General features: G+C 43.2%; 1 protein-coding gene across 8 annotated transcripts in view; it reads left to right on the top strand.

Moving 5' to 3' along the window:
- The window catches only part of COBL (cordon-bleu WH2 repeat protein), an 803,866-nt gene that overhangs the window by 531,327 nt on the left and 250,571 nt on the right, over positions 1-21,968 (top strand). For all 8 annotated transcript variants that reach the window (XM_073549883.1, XM_073549882.1, XM_073549884.1 and 5 more), the window contains one exon: positions 18,640-18,757. In XM_073549883.1, the coding sequence (XP_073405984.1) occupies positions 18,640-18,757 (118 nt within the window). The remainder of the gene's footprint in view (positions 1-18,639; positions 18,758-21,968) is intronic.

Below are 21,968 nucleotides of genomic sequence, written 5' to 3'. Positions count from 1 at the left end.
GATGGTGGCTCCGGTAGCGCTCGAGCAAGTACCACTGGGTAAGACTGGCGTTCCTCCAGATCTGCGGCCGGAGGTCCTCTCGGGGGCCCACACATCCAAGTTGGGGGGTCATTTCGGCACCGAGGACCACTGAGCTTCTGGCGCGGTTGTATTGGTGGCCTCGGATGGCCCGTGACTTAAGGGATTATGTGCAAGTCTGTGTCTCGTGTGCCAAGAATCGATTGTCCAGGCAGAGACCTGCAGGCCTGCTTTATCCTTTGCCAGTAGCAGATAGACCTTGAGAGATGGTCGGGATGGACTTTATTGTGGACCTGCCAAAGTCCCGTAATATTACAGTTATCTGGGTCATCACTGACCATTTCTCTAAAATGGTGCATTTGGTCCCTCTTACGCATCTACCTTCTGTACGAGCGTTGGTGCTATTGTTCATAAAACATATTTTCCGCCTAGATGGGATGCCTGACAAGATTGTCAGTGACTGGGGTCCCCAGTTCACGTCTTGGTTCTGGAGGGAGCTCTGTAGTCTACTCAGTATTGAGCTTAATTTTTCTTCTGCATACCATCCCGAGACGAATGGACTAGTGGAGAGGACCAATCAGATGCTGGTCACATATCTCTGGCATTTTGTGTCCGCCAGGCATGATGATTGGTCGTCTTTCTGCATTGGGCGGAGTTTGCGTTAAACAACACCGTCTTCGATTCCACGGGGCAGACTCCGGTCAGCATCCGCGTGTCCCTGTGCCCATGCCCATTTCGTCTTCCAACCCGAGGGTGGTAGACTGGGCAGTAGAGGCTCATGACATCTGTAATCACATGCAGGATGCAATTAAACTGTTGAAGGAGAGGATGAGGGTCTCCGCTGATGCGCATCGTTGTCCCACTCCAGTGTTTACCCCTGGAGATTTAGTGTGGCTCTTGACTCATAACATCAAGCTGCGTGTAGAGTCCACTAAATTTGCTCCCCACCATTTAGGTCCTTTAAACGTCCTTGAGTAGGTAAATCCTGTAGTATACAGCCTCAGTCTTCCACCACACCTGAGGATCTCCGACACTTTTCATGTGTCTCTTCTTAAACCTGTGAACATGGCCCGATTTTCTGGGACTCCTGCTGGGGGTTCGGATACATCCTCGGACGATTTTGAGGTCAATCCCATTTAGGTCCTTTTAAGGTCCTTGAGCAGGTAAATCCTGTAGTATACAGCCTCAATCTTCCACCATACCTGAGGATATCCGACACTTTTCATGTGTCTCTTCTTAAACCCATGAACATGGCCCGGTTTTCTGGGACTCCTGCTGTGGGTTTGGATACATCCTCGGACGATTTTGAGGTCAATCCCATTGTCAGGTCTAAGGTGGTGCACGGAAAAAAAATTTCTGGTTGACTGGAGGTTAGGACTTGGGAGTCTAAAGAGCACATTCGTGCCCCCCAGCTTAATGCAGCTTTCAAGAATCTCCATGGGGGGTAATGTTAGGTGCCGGGATTCTACTACTGCACAGGGTAGATCACAAGCCTTGTCTGCCGTTGCGGTCCCCCATTCAGCTTCGGCCACTGCAGCAGCTCCTCAGCAGAGATGTCATTCCCAGCGTCTTACCCAAGCTTGTGCTGTTTGACTGGTTACTGCTGGCTCTCCAGCCAAGCCTATGGTAACCAGCGATAGGCAGCCGCCATCGGACTCTATGGAGTCTAAGTCCAGAAATCAGCTTACTGAGCATGTCCGTGAGGTGGCACCTTCTCATTGGTGCTCAGACGTAATCTGCTTCGGTGATGTGGCAGCTCCGGATTGACCTGCAGGCAATGTCAGTATGAGTGTTTGGGGTGGAGCTTTGGCTTTAAAAGGCTCTTGACGATGCCCACAGGCGCGCTAGTGTCATTCATGTTTGGTGTGTGAGTGGATACTCTACCACTCTGGTTGCACGTGTATGTGAGTTGGTGCTCTCTATCAGCTTTGAGACAGATAGGGTTTTTGCTTGCCGCTTGGCTTCCAGCATCTGTATCCGGTCGTGTGTGCTCTTAGCATAGCTGAGTTTACAGGGCAAGTGCAACTACAGAGCCTTTTTGCTCCCCTGTGAGTCTACAGGGTTTTGTTTTAATTTACTAGCATCAGCGTAGCATTTTGCTTTTGACTCTGTGTCTGCTTGGCCACGTGGGCGATTGGCATGGGTCGATTACAGAGTGAGCTCAACCCTTAGCTTCTTCGATCTGTGAAGTTAACAGAGCTGTGTGCTGTGGGTTCTGTTTCACACTGCGTGGAGTTAACGCAGTCGTGCTGTGTTTATGCTGGCCATGTGTTCCGCCATTACTCTATAGCAGCAATTTTACATCTCTGCATGGTGGACCCCAGGTAGCGATCGCACTTTATTATTATATTTTATTTTGTGCGATCTGCTAACCCTAACACCTCTTTAATACTATGTCTGTAATAAAGTCTCATTTATGTCAGATTTCCATTCCTTTCAATATAATGGTAATGAAGTTACAGTTCCTGTTGGATCTTTCAGAGTTTACTGAATTAAAGTCTACCTGCCATATCTGTAACTCAGTGTTCCCCAACTCCAGTCCTCAAGAGCCATCAACAGGTCATGTTTTCAGGATTTCATTAGTATTGCCCAGGTGATGGAATTATTGCCTGTGCAGGTACTGCAATTATCACCTGGGCCATACTAAGGAAATCCTGAAAACATGAACCGTTGGTGGCTCCGGGGGACTGGAGTTGGGGAACACTGTGTAACTCATTGCTCTGTTTATCCTGACTTCTATTTCCCAGGTAACAGGAGCTAGAAATCCTAGATCACTTCCTGATAGTGATTTCATCTGTCAAGGGAAACCCAAAACTAGGACATAGGGGTTCTGCCTGTAGTACTTAGTCTTCAGTTATTTTAGAATACCAGGCTCATAAGATAGACCCTGATTGTCCACAGACATACAGGAATATATCTAATATCCATTTCATAAGGTTTTTCATTCAGTTCCCAAACTAACAGTGTATGAAATCAAGCACATAGCAATGTAGTCTACCTTTCCAATCATTTATTAAAGAATGGGTCACTCTAAAGCAGCCACTGAATTTCAGCATGGTACTGTAATATAATGCTACTCTTGTTATACGTCATGTTGGAACACAAATTTCTTCCCTTCAATGATCAACTATGAATGCTATTACAGAAAAATGAAAGCATTCAGGAGCCACAGCAACTCTGCCATGATTTTGCTCTTTAATTAAATAGTGTCACAAGTTTACTGCGACAGAGAGGAGCCAGAAGACCGCAGCGTCTGATTTCTCCTACTCCTGCACTGATAAGAAGCACGTCACCTTTATTTTAAGCGGTGTAAATTTCTTTTGGCAGTGCATGGGTTAATCTGCTCAGTTGAGAGCTCCTGGAAGCTTTAAGGTTCTTAGCTGTGCACTGTTGGCCACTCCCATCTGCTATATAATCCAGGCCCTGGCTAGCACTCATTGTCAAAGTTAGTTTATGCTGCATGTCTGGAGGTTGTTGGTGGTTGTTATTGGAGAAGTCATTTGGTGGACTTATCTGTGACTGTTGCAAGGTTTAGAGTGTGTGATAATTCCCTTTCTTCTTTTACTTTGATTTAACCCCATCCTTCACTCCCTGGTGTTTACCTCTGTTGTTTATGTGTTTATATTTGTATGATTAGAATTTTCCTTTATCCCTGTTTGTATTACCTTGTAAGGCTGGTTTCACATTAGCATTGAAACAACGCTGCGTACTGCGTCGGTAAGCCCCGCCCCAATCCGGCTCCCTGCCCGCCCCATCCGGGATCACCGCCTACTATCGCATTTGCACGCATGCAATCGGCGCACCCTATCTTTAGCATAGGGTGCGCAGATCATGCGCTGCCAGTGTGAAGGTAGCGTGCTGCGCACTTTTGACGGTGCGCCGTGCGCGCCGAAATGCAACATGCTGCATTTCGGCGCGCACGGCGCATCGTCAAAAGTGCGCAGCACGCTACTTTCACACTGGCAGCGCATGATCTGCGCACCCTATGCTAAAGATAGGGTGCGCCGATCGCATGCGTGCAAATGCGATAGTAGGCGATGATCCCGGATGGGGCGGGCAGGGAGCCGGATCGGGGCGGGGCTTACCGACGCAGTGCGCAGCGTTGTTTCAACGCTAATGTGAAACCAGCCTTAGTCTGTTTGGTGTATAACGGTACAATACTACTCCTCTCTTCCCTGGGTGGGGGAAGGGTACAGACTGAGGGCGGAGCTAAGGAAAGGTATGTGGTGTCATGATAAAGACCGGGTTTTGAGTCCTGTTTTCTCTTTTTCCCAGTCTGGTCATGTCAAGAGTTAACCTTTCCCAGCCTCAATTTGGGTTCAGGTTGGCTATTTATTGCTGCCGCTTCCTGCAGGCGATGTCAGTTATAGTTTTTGCCTAGGGCTGCTGTAGCTGCCTCTGATTGCTTTCATTTGTCCTGCTGCATTTGCTGTCTGAACCTGTGTCTTGACTCAGTCTTTCCCTTTAGTGTGCTGACTCCCTAGTTTTGACTTGATTTGTATCCTGACCTGCTTTTGTCTTTTGGTTTATCCGCTCCTGACCATTACTGATTCCCTGGCTTGTCTCTGACCTTGAGTTTGCTTATTCCTTTGGTACTGTGCTACAGTCTAGGATTTGATATGGCTTGTTTGACTATTTTGCTCCCACCTGTAGTAGCCTCACTGCTGCCCTGCAGGCCAGCTCTGTTTAGGTGCAGTCCTGCTTCCCCTCTACTGCCATCTAGTGAAGCCTGCACCTACCTTCATTGCAGCAGCGTGATATATGGCCGTGGTGTCTTCACCATTAGAAGTAATCAAGGGAACAGGGTGAGCTAGGGTGCCCCTGGCATTAGAGACAGGGAAGATGGGTATTGTTCTTCACCAGGTTTAACTTTTTTGTTACATATAGGCCGGGGAATGAGAACATTAATGCGGATGCCTTATCTCGTTTTCCTGGGAGTAGAGATAATTGTGAACCGGTTTCTATACTACAAAAAGGGGAGGTTATTGCGTCTATATGCTCCGATCTTGAAAAATAGGTTGTTGATGCTCAGGGGGGCGCCCCCCTGAACCTATGAATCTCTGTCTGAGCGTTCTTAGTGAACATAATGATTCAATCTTGGCTGGACATGCCGTATTTAAAGCCACCACAGATCTTCTTACTTGACAATTTTGGCGGTCAGAGGTACATCAGGATATCCAGGAGTATGTAGCCACCAGCAGTGTCTGTGCACGTTCTAAAACCTCTCATACTCGTCCATCTGGGTCTCTCCCATCATTGGCGATTCCCAGTAGACCTTGGACTCATTTATCGGTCGATTTTATCACTGATTTACCTGGGTCGGCAGGTAATACTGTAATTTTGGTGGTGGACAGATTCAGTAAAATGTCACATTTATTGTGCTACCCACATTACCAAAACCTTGGCACAAATTTTCATTAGTGAGATTGTAAAATTACATGGGATCCCTATGGATATTGTGTCTGACCGGGGGGTGCAGTTTATTTCCAAACCTTTCAATGCGTTTTGCACTCGTTTGGTGATCCACCTGTCGTTTGCTTCAGTAATTTACCCGTACTCTAATGGGCAAACTGAACTAGTTAACCATAATTTTGAGACTTATCTTAGGTGTTTTGTGGGTTACTTACTTACCTCTAGCTGAATAGGTAAATAATCGTCCTGAGTCTACTGGTAAGTCCCGTTTTTTGGGGCATACGGGTTTCATCCTCATTTCAGCTCATTCAATAGGAATCGTTCGTCTGGAATACCTGAAGACAGTGCCGACATTGCTGAAAAGGTGCTGTTAAGGAAGATGAGCATAGATTGTATTTATGTTTTAGGGACTTCTGAATTAATTATCTCCTTAATGACGAATGCCGGACATAGCACGTCATGAGCAGGCGTCAATTCACACATCATGATATGCTATGTCTGTCATGCTTTTTTCACCAAGCTACAGAAAGCCTCGTAGACCATGCACAGAGCTTGGTCTAAGATGCTCATGTCAGTGAAGAACTTTTATGTTAAAAAAAAAAAGTACACATATTTGGTATTGACGCTTACAAATTTTTTGATCTATAAAACTGTTAAACTAGTTAACTCCTTCAGTGAACACTGGCAAACTATGTTTTTTCAACATACCACTGGAAAGAAAGTGGAATAAAACGTGATCAAGAAGATGAATGTAAATAAAAAAATTGGTATCACTGAAAACTTCATCTTTTTATTGTGTAAAAGCACCAAAAGATAAAAAAAAATTATATAAATGTGGTATCGCTGTAATCGTACTGAGCCAAAGAATAAAGCTGCCTTATCAATTTTATCTCATGCGGAATGGTATAAATAAAAACAGAAAAAAAAAATTGAATTGCTGGTTTATGTTCATTGTGCCTCTCAAAAATCGGAAAAGAAAGCGATCAAAAATGTCATGTGGCTGACAATAGTACCATTAAAAATGTCACTCGTCCCACAAAAAACAAGCGTTCACATGACTGTCAGACGAAATATGGAAATATTATAGTTCTTAAAATACGGAGATGCAAAAACTTGTTTTTGCAAAAATAATCGTCTTTTAGTGTGTGACAGCAGCCAAGCATAAAATAATATATAAATCTGGTATAGCTGTAATAGCACCAACCTGAAGAATAAAGTCTAATCACTAATCACGAGGAACAGATAAAAGCGTGGTCAGCCACAATTTTGTGCTCTTCTGAAAAGAAGGTCACTTCTGAACAGAGGCCAGACGGAGTCCAGAGTGACTCTGCTGCCTCACTATAGTGAATGGATCCCTTGTGGGTTTCATCTCAATCACTAAAAATGGATATACGGCACTCTCACAATGTGGTGCTCGGATAAGGGCTCCATTCCGTATGATCGGTAATCTGAAGTATTCGGCACTCCATATTTTCAGTCAGATGAATATTTTAGTTTTAAGGCAATTTGCAAAATGTGACGTTTCGACCCTACATGTGGGTCTTTTTCAAACTCGGATTCCTAATGTGGATAGATATGGATAGCATTTTGTGGATTGCCTTATAAATAAAGTATTCATGTGATTGGAGTGCCCAGTACTTTACATTTCATCTGAACCACGTTATTCGGAGATTTAAATGGGTATCCCAATGTAAGTGCTCAGTGTAGAGCGCAAGAATAAATGCGATCCAAAATGTTATGTAAAATGTGTCCAATAAAAGTTTCAACTCAATCCACAAAAAAAACAAGTCTCCACTATGGTCTGATATCTGTCAATGGAAATATAGGGGGCTTTCACGTTACTGGTACTTGTAGTACAAAGACTCCAGAAAAGCGCTATGGTGTTCCTCACCCTTCAAAAGAAATCCAGCAAATTCTGCACTCCAATATCCAAATGACCCCTTCCCTTCTGAGGTCCGCAGTGTGCCTAAACCACATTTAGCATCCACATGTTTGGCAGGGGCATAATTTCCAAATTGGGGTTCCTTGAAGGGGGGGTATTCTGCTCTTCCAGCACATAGAAGCTTTGTATATGGAGTCTGCAAACTATTCTAGGAAAATCTGCGCACCAGGAGGCAAATAGTGCTCTGTCCATCCCAAGTCTTGTTGTGTGGCTAAGCAGTACTATACAGTCACATATTGAGTGTATCCATGTTCAGCAGAAATTTTATGACAAATTTTGATACCATTTTTACCCATTTCCCCTTGTAAACATGTAAAATCTGTGGCTAGAACATTTTTGTGGTAAAAATGTAATTATTCTTTCTTCACTACCCAATGTTATAAATTTCTGTGATGCACATGTAGATGAACTCATTAAGAGGTGTAGTCTGTAAATTGACATCTCTTATGGGGGCTTTCTGCTGTTTTGTCACCTCAGTGGCTCTGATAATATGACATGGCACCTTCAAACTATTCCAGAAAAAAATCTGAACTCCGATATGGCACTTCTTCCACTTTGAGCTTTGCACTTTGCCTCAAAAGTAGTTGTCGACCACTCAATGCACATCAGGGTCTCTGTAAACACAACATGGCGTCAGCTCTTGACTCCAGCCATTTTTTTGTGTTCAAAAAGTCAAACGGTGCTCCTTCCCTTCCGAGCCCTAACATGTACCCATAAAGTAGTTTTCCCCCACATATTGGGTATCAGCATACTCAGAAGAAATTGCACAATAAATTTTGAGGTCAATTTTCTCTTGCTACCCTTGTAAAAATAAAAAAATAGCTTTTTGATGGAAAAAATGTGATTATTTTATTTTTATGGCTCTACATTATAAACTGATGTGCAGCACCTGGGGGTTCAAGGTGCTCTCCACACATTGAGTTACATTCCTTGAGGGGTCTAGTTTCCAAAATGGGGTCACTTGTGAGGGGTTTCCCCTGTGTAGGGCTCTCCAAACGCTACATGTCGTCCACGCGCATCTTTGCTTTCAAAAAGTGAAAAACGGTACTCCTTCCCTTCTGAGCCCTGCCGTGCAACCAAACAGTACTTTTTGACGTACTCAGGAGAAATTGCACAACAAATTTTGGGGTCCATTTTCTTCGATTACACTTGTGAAAATAAAACGAGGGGCTAAAGTAAAATTTTTGTGAAAAAAAGTAAAATGTTAATTTCTTCCTTCCACATTGCATTAATTACTGTGACTGTGAGGAAAGAGGGAGACACAAGTGCAATATAGGGTCATATCCCACAAATAAAGAAAGCGGTTTGACAAAAAACTGCTCACCTGGTAGTAGGTATTCAAAGTATGTATAGATAAGGGCTGCTGCAGATCCACAAGTCAGTCACCGACTATCTGAAACAGAGCTCTGCAAAGGAATACGTGGATTTCGTCCGCGCTGCCCAAATGATGAAATTCCAGAAGGTTAATAAAGTTTGACAGTGGTTTATTCTACGCGTTTCAAGGTTTTTTGCAACCTCTTCTTCAGGAGATACCACCTGACCACCTGGTATTTCCTGAAGAAGAGGTTGCAAAAAACCTTGAAACGCGTAGAATAAACCACTGTCAAACTTTATTAACCTTCTGGAATTTCATCATTTGGGCAGCGCGGACGAAATCCACGTATTCCTTTGCAGAATTAATTACTGTGAAGCAGAGTTTTCCAGTAGTAAACACCTTTAAGTTTATTGAAGTCTACCATTTATTAGATTTTGTTGCAGCTTTTTTTATATTGTATCCTAAAATTTAATTTCAGTTGCAATAAATGATGTTTAGTTTCTACATGAGTTAAAAACTGTATTTTTTGAGTTCTTGAGTTCTTGTGAGTGAAATACAATGTTTGATATTACTGCCATCTATGTGAGCCAAAGTATTTTTGTGGTTCCTTGCTGTTCTATCCCTTAACTTTTCCACACACGTCTCAACTACTAGGGGTGTTATATTATTAATTTGTACAGCCAAGTGTGGTGGTATTTCTGAAATAAATCACTATCGTCTGAATGGATTTTAACTTGTAAAGGGAATCAAACATCTCTAAAGTGTATTGGTGTTTGGCTTCTTGGCTTGGCTAATGCAACACATTTGTTGGTCACGCGTATGCAAACCAAGTTCAAAAGCAAGTTAATAAATTATGAATAAGATGTCACTTGCATTCAGACTAAATGCATGTGTATGTATTTTGTCCTATCCGGAAATACTGATAGCAATTACTTTCGAGGTGAAAACATTTCTGACGGAATTAATTTATGGGGTGTCACAGGCAATGTGGCAAATACTGCAGTAGGGGACTGTCATTAAAAAAGTAGTAGTAGAAGGTGGTGTAACACCTAAAAAGCACATTTTGAAAGGGCAAAGCCCCACTAGTTATATACACCAGCTAGTTATATACACTACTAACAAGCCAGTAAAACTTACTCTTTATTATAGCCACTGAAACATTTTTTATACATAGAATATTTTCATTGGGTTAATAGGTTAAAACACCAACATTAGCCAATGTTAGACATTCCATATAACTTTTAGCAGCATATGGATTTGCAAGTAATTAAATAGATGTCATCCCAGAGTACCATCAGTTCATGTAAAATAGAAAAATTGTGGATATATAAAATCTCATGCACACAACTTAAGTCCCTCCAAAATGTTTCACCGAATAATCGGCATCGTCAGGGGATGAGTCATTATCATGAGTGGCGTGTTAACTGAACATGTCTCTTATATATACAGTAAGTTATTGTTATCTTCTCACATAAGATATCATCACTCCATTGTAATCGCTCAGTCCTACCAAGAATTAATGTGTCAAATACAACTCATTAATAGCAGAATTTCCTAAATGGTGCCCATAGATTAATGGTCTGCTTCATGATAAACAAATAATCTTCATCAGTTATGTAGCGTTACTTCACATGACACATCAGCCAATATATATTCCTTCATAGAGTGAAACCCCCAATGTGGAGCACCCCACAGGGCCTTAGGTTACTCGGTACCGGGTCGGTCAGTTCTTAAAAGAGATGTCACAGCAGCAATGACCCGTTCCGTGGCCCTGAGCATTCAGTAAAATTAATAAAAGATGATGATGGAGTAATTTATAGGGGATTTAGTCGTGACGCCACCTGTTGTGTTCGGCAATGAAGGTAGCCGACGCTGCAGTGCAGATCCTCTGGGATGATGTTAGGGCAGCAAAGATGGTTAAGCTCTCCACGGGTAGAGCTGTGTCCCAGGGAAGTTAGGATGTAATAGATGATGGTGTAGCTGTTATGGTGAGTGCGGTGCAGGACAGATGAGATGTGAATGAACACAGATGACACAGCAGGGTGCAGTTTCCAATATTTTACTCACAGTTCTCTTGTGCACAGATGCCTGCTTAGTTCCGTGTTCTCCAGGTGAGGGGTCCAGCAAACTCCTAGATAGCTTGGGCTACATCTTTCCAGGACTCCCTTCTATGTATTTCTCTCCTGTCTGTCTCACTGTACTGGTTTCCACTTCTTCTGCCCAGCACCTTCACAAACAGTGTCCCCAAGCCAGCAGCCGCGGATCTTATCGGGCGACGTTCTCTGAGTTCCCTTGCTCCTATATGGCTGCCATTTTGGTGAATGGATGTGGTTGCGGCTGAGGTACATACAGTTACCTCAGCCTCCGGCTTGCTAGCTGAGTCTTGTAGTCCTTCACTAGTCTTAGGGACCGGCTCCTCCACTGCGACCTAGTCCTTCCACTTCTGGATATGGGCCCCACGGGCGGCCTCGCACTTCCCATGCCCCAAGGACCCCTTCTGTCCTTCTGGAAGCTTCCTTCAGGCTCCCCTCACAACTCTCTATCACTCTTCCTACTGCAGTCCTTCTCCGTCCCTGACTGACTGAATCTTTCCAGAACAATCTTACCTCAGCACTATCTCTTACCACTAACTGTCACTGCTCACTCACTCTCACCTTCTAAGCTCCTCCCCTTTTTTCTACCTTCCCCACTCATTCCCCAACACCCTTTCCTAGCCAGCCTGGGATGAGGCCATCCTCCCCAAGGGTACACCCAGATGCCCTGGCTGAAATGGTGTGTGTTAGGTGCGAGTGTTAGAGTCCTGGGTCATGCAAGATTTTTGAATAATGCATTACAACTAGTATAAAAATCAAACACAACTTCCTTTTTATGGGAGGCACTTTGTCTTTAACGTTGCAAATAACTACTATCTTATAAACTTACGTTTAATAAAAAAACAACTAGCAAATATTAAATATTAACCCCTTTACCCCCAATACCCCCAAGGGTGGTTTGCACGTTCATGACTGAGCCAATTTTTACAATTCTAACCACTGTGCCTTTATGAAGTAATAACTCTGGAACACTTCCATGGATCCCGGTGATTCTGACATTGTTTTCTCGTGACATATTGTACTTCATGTTAGTGGTAAAATTTAATTCATATAACTTGCGCTTATTTGTGAAAAAATGGAAATTTGGTGAAAATTTTGCAATTTTCCAACTTTGAATTTTTATGCCCTTAAATCACAGAGATATGGCACACAAAAAACATAATAATCAACATTTCTCACGTTTACTTTACATCAGCACAATTTTGGAACCTAAATTTTTTTTTTAGAAAGTTATAAGGGTTAAAAGTTGACCAGCAATTTCTCATTTTTACAACACCATTTTTTTAGGGACCACATCACATTTGAAGTCACTTTGAGGGGTCTATATGATAGAAAATATCCAAAAGTGACACCATTCTAAAAACTGCACCCGACAAGGTGCTCAAAACCATATTCAAGAAGTTTATTAAACCTTCAGGTGCTTCACAGGAATTTTTTGAATGTTTAAAAAAAAATGAACATTTAACTTTTTTTTCACAAAAAAATTACTTCAGGTCCAATTTTTTTTATTTTACCAAGGGTAACAAGAGAAATTGGAAAGCAAAAGTTATTGTGCAGTTTGTCCTGAGTACACTGATACCTGATATGTGGGGGGCAGCCACTGTTTCGGCGCATGACAGAGCTCAGAAGGAAAGGAGCGCTGTTTGACTTTTTCAACGCAAAATTGGCTGGAATTCAGATTGAACGCCATGTCACGTTTGGAAAGCCCCTGATGTGCCTAAGCAGTGGAAACCCCCCACAAGTGACCCCACATTGGAAACTAGACCCCCCACGGAACTTATCTAGATATGTGGTGAGAACTTTGAACCTCCAAGGGCTTCACAGAAGTTCATAACGTACAGCCGTAAAATTAAAAAATAATATTTTTTCACAAAAATGATCTTTTCACCCCCAATTTTTATTTTCCCAAGGGTAACAGAACCCCAAAAGTTATTGTGCAATTTGTCCTGGGTAAGCCGATACTCCATATGTGAGGGTAAACCACTATTTGGGCGCATGGCAGAGCTTGGAAGGGAAGCAGCGCCATTTGACTTTTTTGGCTGGAATTGAGATCAGACGCCATGCCGCATTTGGAAAGCCCCTGATGTGCCTTTTTGGAATGCAGACTTTGATGGAATGGTCTGAGGGTGTCATGTTGCATTTGGAGAGCCCCTGATGTGCATAAACTGTGGAAACCCCCCACAAGTGACCCCATTTTGGAAAGTAGACCCCCCCAAGGAACTTATCTAGATGTGTGGTGAGCACTTTGAACCCCCAAGTGCTTCACAGAAGTTTATAATGCCCAGGCGTGAAAATAAAAAAATCGTATTTTTTCCACAAACAGGAGCATTTAGTCCCCAATTTTTTTAATTTCCCAAGGGTAACAGGAGAAATTGGACCCCAAAAGTTGTTGTCCAATTTATCGTGAGTACGCTGATACCCCATATGTGGGAGAAAACTACTGTATGGGCACACGTTGGGGCTCGGAAGGGAATTAGTGACGTTTTGGAATGCAGACTTTGATGGAATGGTCTGCGGGTGTCATGTCGCATTTGGAGAGCCTCTGATGTGCCTAAACTGTTGAAAAGTGACCCCATTTTGGAAACTAGACCCCCAAGGAACTTATCTAGATGTGTGGTGAGCACTTTGAACCCCCAAGTGCTTCACAGAAGTTTATAAAGGAAGAGCCATAAAAATAAAAAAAAAAATCCTTTTTTTTCCACAAAAATGATATTTTTGCCCTCAATTTTTTATTTTCCCAAGGGTAACAGGAGAAATTGGACCCCAAATGTTGTTGTGTAATTTGTCCTGAGTAGGCTAATGGACTCATGGCAGAGCTTGGAAGGGAAATAGCAACGTTTGACTTTTTCAACGCAGAATTGGCTGTAATTGAGATCAGACGCCATGTTGCGTTTTGAGAGCCCCTGATGTGCCAAAACAGTGGAAACCCCCCAATTCTAACTCCAACCCTAGCCCCAACACACCCCTAACCCTAATCTCAGTGCTAGCCCTAACCCTAGCCCTAACTCTAGCCCTAGCCCTAGTGGGAAAATGGAAATAAATATTTTTTTATTTTATTATTTTTCCCTTTCTAAGGGGGTGATAAAGGGGGGTTTGATTTACTATTTTTAGCGGGTTTTTATGTTTGGCAGCTGTCATACGCTAAAAGATGCTTTTTATTGTAAAAATAGTTTTTGCATCACCACATTTTGAGAGCTATAATTTTTCCATATTTTGACCCACCGAGTCATGTTAGGTCTTATTTTTTGTGGGACGAGTTGATGTTTTTATTGGTACCATTTTCAGGCCCGTGACTTTTTTGATCGATTTTTATTCTGATTTTTGGGAAGCAGGATGAACAAAAACCAGCATTTCATGAATTTCTTTTGAGGGTGCGTTTACACCATTCCACGTGTGGTAAAATTGATAAAGCGGTTTTATTCTTCGGGTCAGTATGATTACAGCGATACCTCATTTATGTCGTTTTTTATGTTTTGGCGCTTTTATGCAATAAAATATATACATTTTTTATATATAATATTTTTTTAATATAAAAAATAATTATTTTTGCATCGCTTTATTCTGCGAGCTATAACTTTTTTATAGCTACAACTACATGCTCTGTACACTTCCTATTTAGCCCTGACCTCTTCCGGGGGCGGGCCTTTCTCCTTTCTCTGTGCTCACCACAGGAATGCACGAGGCGAGTGTTTCTTGCTGACGGACACCTCCGCGTCACGTGGGCGGGCATCGTCTTTGCACTTCACTGTGAGGCCCCGCCCACCACAGCTCACCCCTCTCAGGTCACACTCCCTCCGTGACACAGCTATGGTGATTATCTTAAAAGTTCAGGCGCGCGCACCCTGTGGCGCAGTTATCACGGTGACTTGACAGTCCATTAAGATCTCTGGCACACCATGAAATAAAGTCTTTAGCGATACATAAAAGTCTCTGGCACACAGTACCCAGCTTTGCCGGGCTCCGAAATAGTACCCAGCTTTGCCGGGCTCCAAAATCCTGTTCGTGATGCCAGTTGGAGCACCCCACAGGGCCTTAGGTTACTCGGTACCGGGCTTGTTAGTTCTTAAAGGGGATGTTACGGCAGCAATGACCCGGTCCGTGACCCTGGGCATCCAGTAAAATTAATAAAAGATGATGATGATGGGGTAATTTATAGGGGATTTAGTCGTGACGCCACCCATGGTGTTCAGCAATGAAGGTAGCTGACGCTGCAATGCAGATCCTCTGGAATAATGTTAGGGCAACAAAGATGGTTAAGCTCTCCACGGGTAGAGCTGTGTCCCATGGCAGTTAGGATATAATAGATGATGGTGTAGCTGTTATGGTAAGTGCGGTGCAGGGCAGATGAGATGTGAATGAACACAGATAACACAGGATAGATGTGGTTGTGGCTTAGGTACATACAGTTACCTCAGCCTCCGGCTTTCTAGCTGAGTCTTGTAGTCCTCCCCTAGTCTTAGGGGCCGGCTCCCCCGCTTTGACCTGGTCCCTCCATTTCTGGATACGGGCCCCACGGGTGTCTTCTGCGCTCCCCGTACCCTAAGGATCCCTTCTGTCCTCCCAGGAGCTTCCTTCAGGCTTCCCTCACAACTCTCTCTATCGCTCTTCCTACTGCAGTCCTTCTCTGTCCCTGACTGACTGAATCTTTCCAGAACAATCTTCTTACCTCAGCACTAACTCATCCCACTAACTGTCACTTCTCACTCATGCTCACCTTCTAAGCTCCTCCCCTTTTTTCTACCTTCCCCACTCATTTCCCAACACCCTGTCCTAGCCAGCCTGGGATGAGGCCATCCTCCCCAAGGGTACACCCAGATGCCCTGACTGAACTGGTGTGTGTTGGGTGCAAGTGTTAGAATCCTGGGTAGTGCTCCCTCCTTACCTGATAGTCGGATACCATACCTCTGGATGAGGTGCAGTACCTCTGTGGTGACTGGACCCTCAGGGGTGCCACAAATGCATCAAAATTAGTGCCCTGGAGGTTACAAATGCTCGATAGGCATAGCTTTGAAACATCTAGCAGAGACTGTATAGCAGCATATGAATGCTTGGCTGTTCTGAACCTTAGGCATTGCTGGGCATCGCAGAGTCCATGAGCCTTTGGGATTTATTCACATGTTGCTGTTTGTGACTGGTAATTCACTAACCTAACTTATCTAAATAACATTCATTGTTTTCTTCTGTCTCCTTTAAAGGGAAGTTGTAATCAGAAAATGACATTTTGCTTAAATCAGGGCTTTTTTGTTACATCATTTTAAAAAATTACTTTTTTCATGTCATGATTTAAAAGAAAAAACATAATTAGTAATTTTACAATTTTAAGATTGGCCACTAGGACTTTCTTAGACTCTTGTCTAAGACTGCCCTTTTAGAAAGAGTTTTCAGTAAGGCCAGGTTCACATTGTGTTATGCAGACTATTCAATGCATAGCGTTGATGGTCTGCGTTAACGCTATAGCATTAATGCGATTGCGTTAATGCTGTACCGCTAGCGCAGATGCTTTATCTGCGCTAGCGGTGACGGAGCCTCAGACACTGTAGCTCGCGTCCGAGGCTCCGTCACTGAATGATGGCACATCGCGAACGTGCCCAACAATGGAGGGCAATGGCAGCGTTAACGGACTGTGTTACACCGCGTTATGCCACGGTGTAACGCAGTCCGTCTAATGGACTGCCTAAACGTAATGTGAACCCAGCATAAGGCTTGAAATTATCAGATACAGGGTTACAATGGCCAGTTACACCTCTATACCAAGCAATACAGCATCCACCAATCACAATAGAAGATATCACACCTAAGCCTGCTTCACACTGACACTTCCCTTTACAATGAACTTTGCACAGGCTCCTTAGACACTTCAACAAAAAAGACAGGATCGAACCTTTGTGGCAATGTGTTATTTCCTGAGGCAATAGTTTAGTTAGGGCCCCGTCACACATAGCGACTCACCAGCGATCCCGAGAACGATATCAACATGTCAGGATCGCTGGTGAGTCGCTACATGATCGCTGGTGAGCTGTCAAACAGACAGCTTCACCAGCGATCAGGACCAGCGACGCCGAGTGCGTGGCGTCACTGTGTACTTTAGTTACCAGCGCGCTGATGCAGGGAGCTGGTAACTAACGTACACATCGGGTTTCTAAGGGACGTGCGTCACTTAGAAACCCAATGTGTACCTTAGTTACCAGCTCCCTGCATCAGCACGCTGATAGCTAATGTACACAGAGGGTTTCTAAGCACAGCGCCGTGCTTAGAAACCCTGCGTTTACCTTAGTTACCAGCTGATCGCTGGTCTCCCACCCGTCTCACGCAGCGAGGCGTGCTGGCCAGCGGGAGACCAGCGACCAAAAACATGTCCAGGGCTTTCCAACAGCGATCAGCGATACCGGCAGGGGGGCCGGTCTCTGATCGCTGTCACACACAGCGATCTCGCTGGTGAGATCGCTGTTACGTCACAAAACTTGTGACTCAGCAGCGATCTCGCTAGCGAGATCGCTATGTGTGACGGGGCCCTTAGAGTCTTAAATACCTCCAGTGGAAAGTGTGAGAATTAATAGAACTCTATTTTCTATTCTCTTTTTAATACAGGTTGTGATATGTATTCTTAAATTCTCAGCTAGGACTATATTCTGATTGACATGTGTTGACTACTTTGCCAAGCATCTTTAATTAGATAGAGATCAATTTTCCAACTGTACTGTAAAAATGACTGCTCTTGATTCAGTGCTTTGAGGAACCCTTAAGTCAGGCTCTACGAAATATCAGGATTCCAAGAAGTCCTGGTCAAGAAATACAGGTCTAGATACATCTTTGGTCAAGTTAAAAATCATGCAAAATAGCATATTGAATGCAATAGCTTAATAGCTGTTAGATCAGAAGAGAGGAATGCATTATATACACTAATAGATTATGTAGGTTGTTCTAACATTTAAGGGAATACCATTATTTCCAGTTACTTTAAAATAATTTAATTTGTTTTTATTTTTTTTTTTAAAAAAGTCAAAGAACAATTACAAGTATTTACTCATGTATAAGCCGAGGCACCTAATTTTGCCACGAAAAACTGGGAAAACTTATTGACTCGATATATGGTATACATGGCTCCTCATCTCTATCCTGGTATGCATATTTCTTCATCCCCATGCTTGTATGCATGGCTACTCATCCCCTCTCCTTGTCTGCGTGGCTACTTATCCCCATCCTTGTATGCATGGCTCCTTATCCTCATCCTTGTATGCATGGCTCCTTGTCCCTATCTTGTATGCATGATTCCTCATCCCTATCCTGGTATGCATGGTTCCTCATCCCTATCCTGGTATGCATAGCCCCGATGAGAAAAACATAAAAAGAAATATCCTACTTACCTTCCCTGCGCGCTCTCGCTGCATCTTGTTCCGGTGCCCCCAGATCCAGTGACCGGGTGATCACATGTCCCGACTCATTAAGGTAATGAATATTCACTCCAATCCATGCCTATGGGAGTGGAGAGAGGTGAATATTCATAACTCTTAAGTAGCGTGTACCTCGTGTACCTGTGATAGCCCAGCAGCTGCTGGAAGCCGACAGCTGCGGTTGACACTGTGTGTGCTATAAGAGAAATGAATATTCACTGCCTGTGCAGTGAATATTCATTTCTCTGTAGCAGTGGGCACAGGCATTAGCCACAGCTCCTACTTCCTTTGACCCTCTACTCAGCTGCTCCCCATCCCCTGCCGTCTTCTTGGACAATGACTTGAGTATAAGCCGAGTGGGGCGTTTTCAGCACAAAAAAAATGTGCTGAAAAAACTTGGCTTATACTCAAGTATATATGGTAGATGCTTTATAAGTGAGTTCTCAAACAATGTTTCTCTTCTTTCAGCTAAATGCTGCAGATCAAAAAGAAGAGCAGAAAAAGAAAAGAAGAGCTCCACCACCGCCAACCTCTCAGATGCCAAATCAAAAACATGAAGATTTGGAAAACAGGAAAAGCTACACTGGTAAGTAGTAAGGCTGTGTTCACACACAGCGTTTTTTTTAGCAGTTTTTACCACGGTTTTCACTATAAAACCGCTAAAAATAAGCTTCCCAGTCATTTCTATGCATTTTGCACTTTTTGTGCACATTGATGCGTTTTTTTACCGCGAAAAAAACGCATTGCGGTAAAAAACGCAGCATGCTAATTAATTTTGAGGATTTTTCCGCGGTTTTGGCTTCTTCCATGCGTTTTGAAACCGCTGCGGAAAAAAACGCATCAAAAACGCATCAAAACGCGCAAAAACCGCCGCGGAAAAATAGGTGCGGTTTCTGGGAAGGGAGTCAGGTTTTCAAGCAGAAATTTTCTGCTACGTGTGCCCTTAGCCTAACAGTTGTGAAGACAGCATGTTCTAACGATTGGCTGCTAAAATGTACTGCAGTGTTATTTGCCCCCAATTTGTAGAGCATGCAGTGAAATAACCTGTATATTGCATGTGATTACAGATTGTTCAGTTTGTTGCCGATCTTTCGACCTATAGGTTTGATGAGTGACATAACTGCATTTTAAGATGTATTTTTGTACTCTTCCTCCATGTTCAGACTGCTTTATTTTAGAGAGTTTACTAATATTAGACAGGCAGGTATGATTTACGCATAGTTTTGCATAGTTTCAAAACTACCTTTGAATGTGTCTTGAGACATATTTTAAAAAAAAGTTTACGTTTGAAAAAGAAAATTGTCTGCCGTATATAATTGCACCGTTTTTTCCTGAAATGTCATATCAGAAAGTAAGTATATTTTTTGTAATAGTTAAAGGGTTTAGCCAGGATTTTTTTTTTACTGTGGACCTATAAACTATTAGGCAGGTACCAGGCTAACTACCTGCCTGTTCTGCCTTGCACAGGATGGTCACCAAACAGTTCTGCCGTCAGTTCAGTTACTCCATGTCAACAGAGCAGCTCTTCTTCTTCTGGGCTGCTATGTCGACATGGTGTTGCTGCCAACGTCATGCTGACTGACAGCCTATTGCTCACAGTCAGGCAGTGGGGAGCTGGCTGTCAATTAGCATGACATTGGCAGTCACAGTCAATGGGACATCAATGCAAGCTGCTGAATTGCTGGCAGACGCTGTCTATGACTGTACTGTGGTGGCAGAGATCGACACCTGGTACAACAGAGAGGTAGTTTGCAATTATCTGCCTGTTAGTTTTTAGGCACATAGTAAATAAAAAATGTCATTCTAAAACTCGTTAAGCTGTGTACATCTTTTAGGCTATGTGCACACGCTGCGGTTTTTGCTGAGGTTCCGCTGCGGTTTTGGCCCTGCGGAACTGCAGCAGTTCCACAGACATGGTACAGTACCATGTAACCCTATGGGTTTTCAAAACCACAGTGCTCATGCTGCGTTTTTTTCCGCACGGTTTTGCTGTGGTTTATAAACCGCAGCATGTCAATTGTTTCTGCGGATTCCGCTGTGGTTTCACACCTTTAACATAGTAGAGGTGTGAAACCGCAGGGCAAAACCACAGGCCAAACTGCAGGAAAACCGCAGGTCACTTTACCTGTGGTTCTGCGGGAAAAAACCTGCAGGTGATTCCGCAGTGTGTGCACATAGCCTTACAGTTAAAGGACCCGTCATTACATTTTATATGTTGAACTGAACACTTGTGTCTAGTTCAACATGTAAAGTCCAAGTGGGTGTTTTCACTGGGGTTTTGTACTTCATCTCCCTGTATGAGTTGCTATCTGAAACACTCACTTGGACATAATAAAAGTTAACTCATTAGGTGCCAAATAATTTGATTACTAATATCTTCACAAACGGAGAGGCAAAATAAAAAAAAGTTTTTATTCCACTCTGCAGCCACTATTACATCATGTGTCCAGTACAACATGAAAAATTTGGTGAAAGGTGACTTTTTCTTCATCCTCTGGCTAGATTCCCGTGAACAGTACTGCTCGGGCCAGCAGCTGCATTTTGAATGTATTTCTTCTTGCTCTGCGAGAAAATGTATGCAGTGTTGCAATGAGCATATGCAATGAAAGATTACATCCTCCCACTGGCCAGTGACAGGACATACCGTACTTTGTGGGTGCAGTTAGCAAATCATGTACTGTCATCCCACAGAAGAAGACAGTTGTAGCAGTCCCAGCGTTTCCTATGATATCTATACTGCAACCCCAGCATCTCCTATAATGTCTACACCACAGCCCCAGCACCTCTTGTGATGTCTGTACTGCAACCCCATAGAAAGAACACCGTGAGCACAACTCAAGATGGTGCTAAGGTTAGGTTCCCAAACCGTTTAAGCAACAAATATAAACCTAGCACTCAACTTAAAGGTATTTGCAAGGCGGTTTATTGTAGTACACATGTACACGTGCCTTGCAAATACCTTTAAGTTGAGTGCTAAGTTTACATTTGTTGCTGTACTGCAACCCCAGCATCTCCTGTGTTGATTATACTGTAGCCACTACACAGTACTGGTGACTGCAACATATGGCACCACAGTGGCAGTTTGTAATTGTCACTCAGCAACATCCACTGCTGCTTGTTGCCGGAAAACACCCGTGGAGTCAAAATTGTCACTACACCTATAGATAAATTCCCATAGGGCTATAAATTTCCATAATAGAGTTACTTGAAGGGGGATTCTGGTTTTCTAGCACTTAGGGGCAATGTAAATGGAGTACGCAAACTATGCTAGCAAAATCTGCGCTCCAGGAGGAAAATAGAGCTCCGTCCCTCCTGAGTCTGGCAGTATCTAAGCAATACTGTACAGCCACATATGGGGTATTTCCACATTAAGCAGAAATTGTGGAACACTTTGTATGTTACCCCTTCTCATGTACAGCACCATGGAATCAATGGTGCTATATAAATAAATAATAATAATAATATAGCAGGGTAATTTTCAACTTGTTAATTTTGTACGGCCCTCGAACGATGGTATAAATATCCAAATGGACCTTGGCAGAAAAATGGTTCCCCACTTCTGTCCTAAGCAGATCACCATTTTACACAGGAAGATATGTGGCCAATATTGATAATTTTAAATCTGCTTAAAAATAATCACACCAGACTAACAAATGTTTTGCTCATTTGTCTGGTGATTGCTGTCCTGTTTATGCGAGCTAAATCGGGAATGAGTGTTCAAAGTGGGCCTTTAGGTCACCTGGCCTTTTTACTTTTGAATGAATAGTTAGACAATTATTGTGTGAACTGTTTATGAG

The sequence above is a fragment of the Dendrobates tinctorius genome, unplaced genomic scaffold (assembly GCF_039654945.1).
Source record: "Dendrobates tinctorius isolate UK_male_01 unplaced genomic scaffold, ASM3965494v1 ptg000162l, whole genome shotgun sequence".
Classification (NCBI taxonomy): domain Eukaryota; kingdom Metazoa; phylum Chordata; class Amphibia; order Anura; family Dendrobatidae; genus Dendrobates; species Dendrobates tinctorius.
The sequence above is the reverse complement of the archived record's forward strand: the minus strand, read 5'-3'. Positions and strand labels throughout refer to the sequence as shown.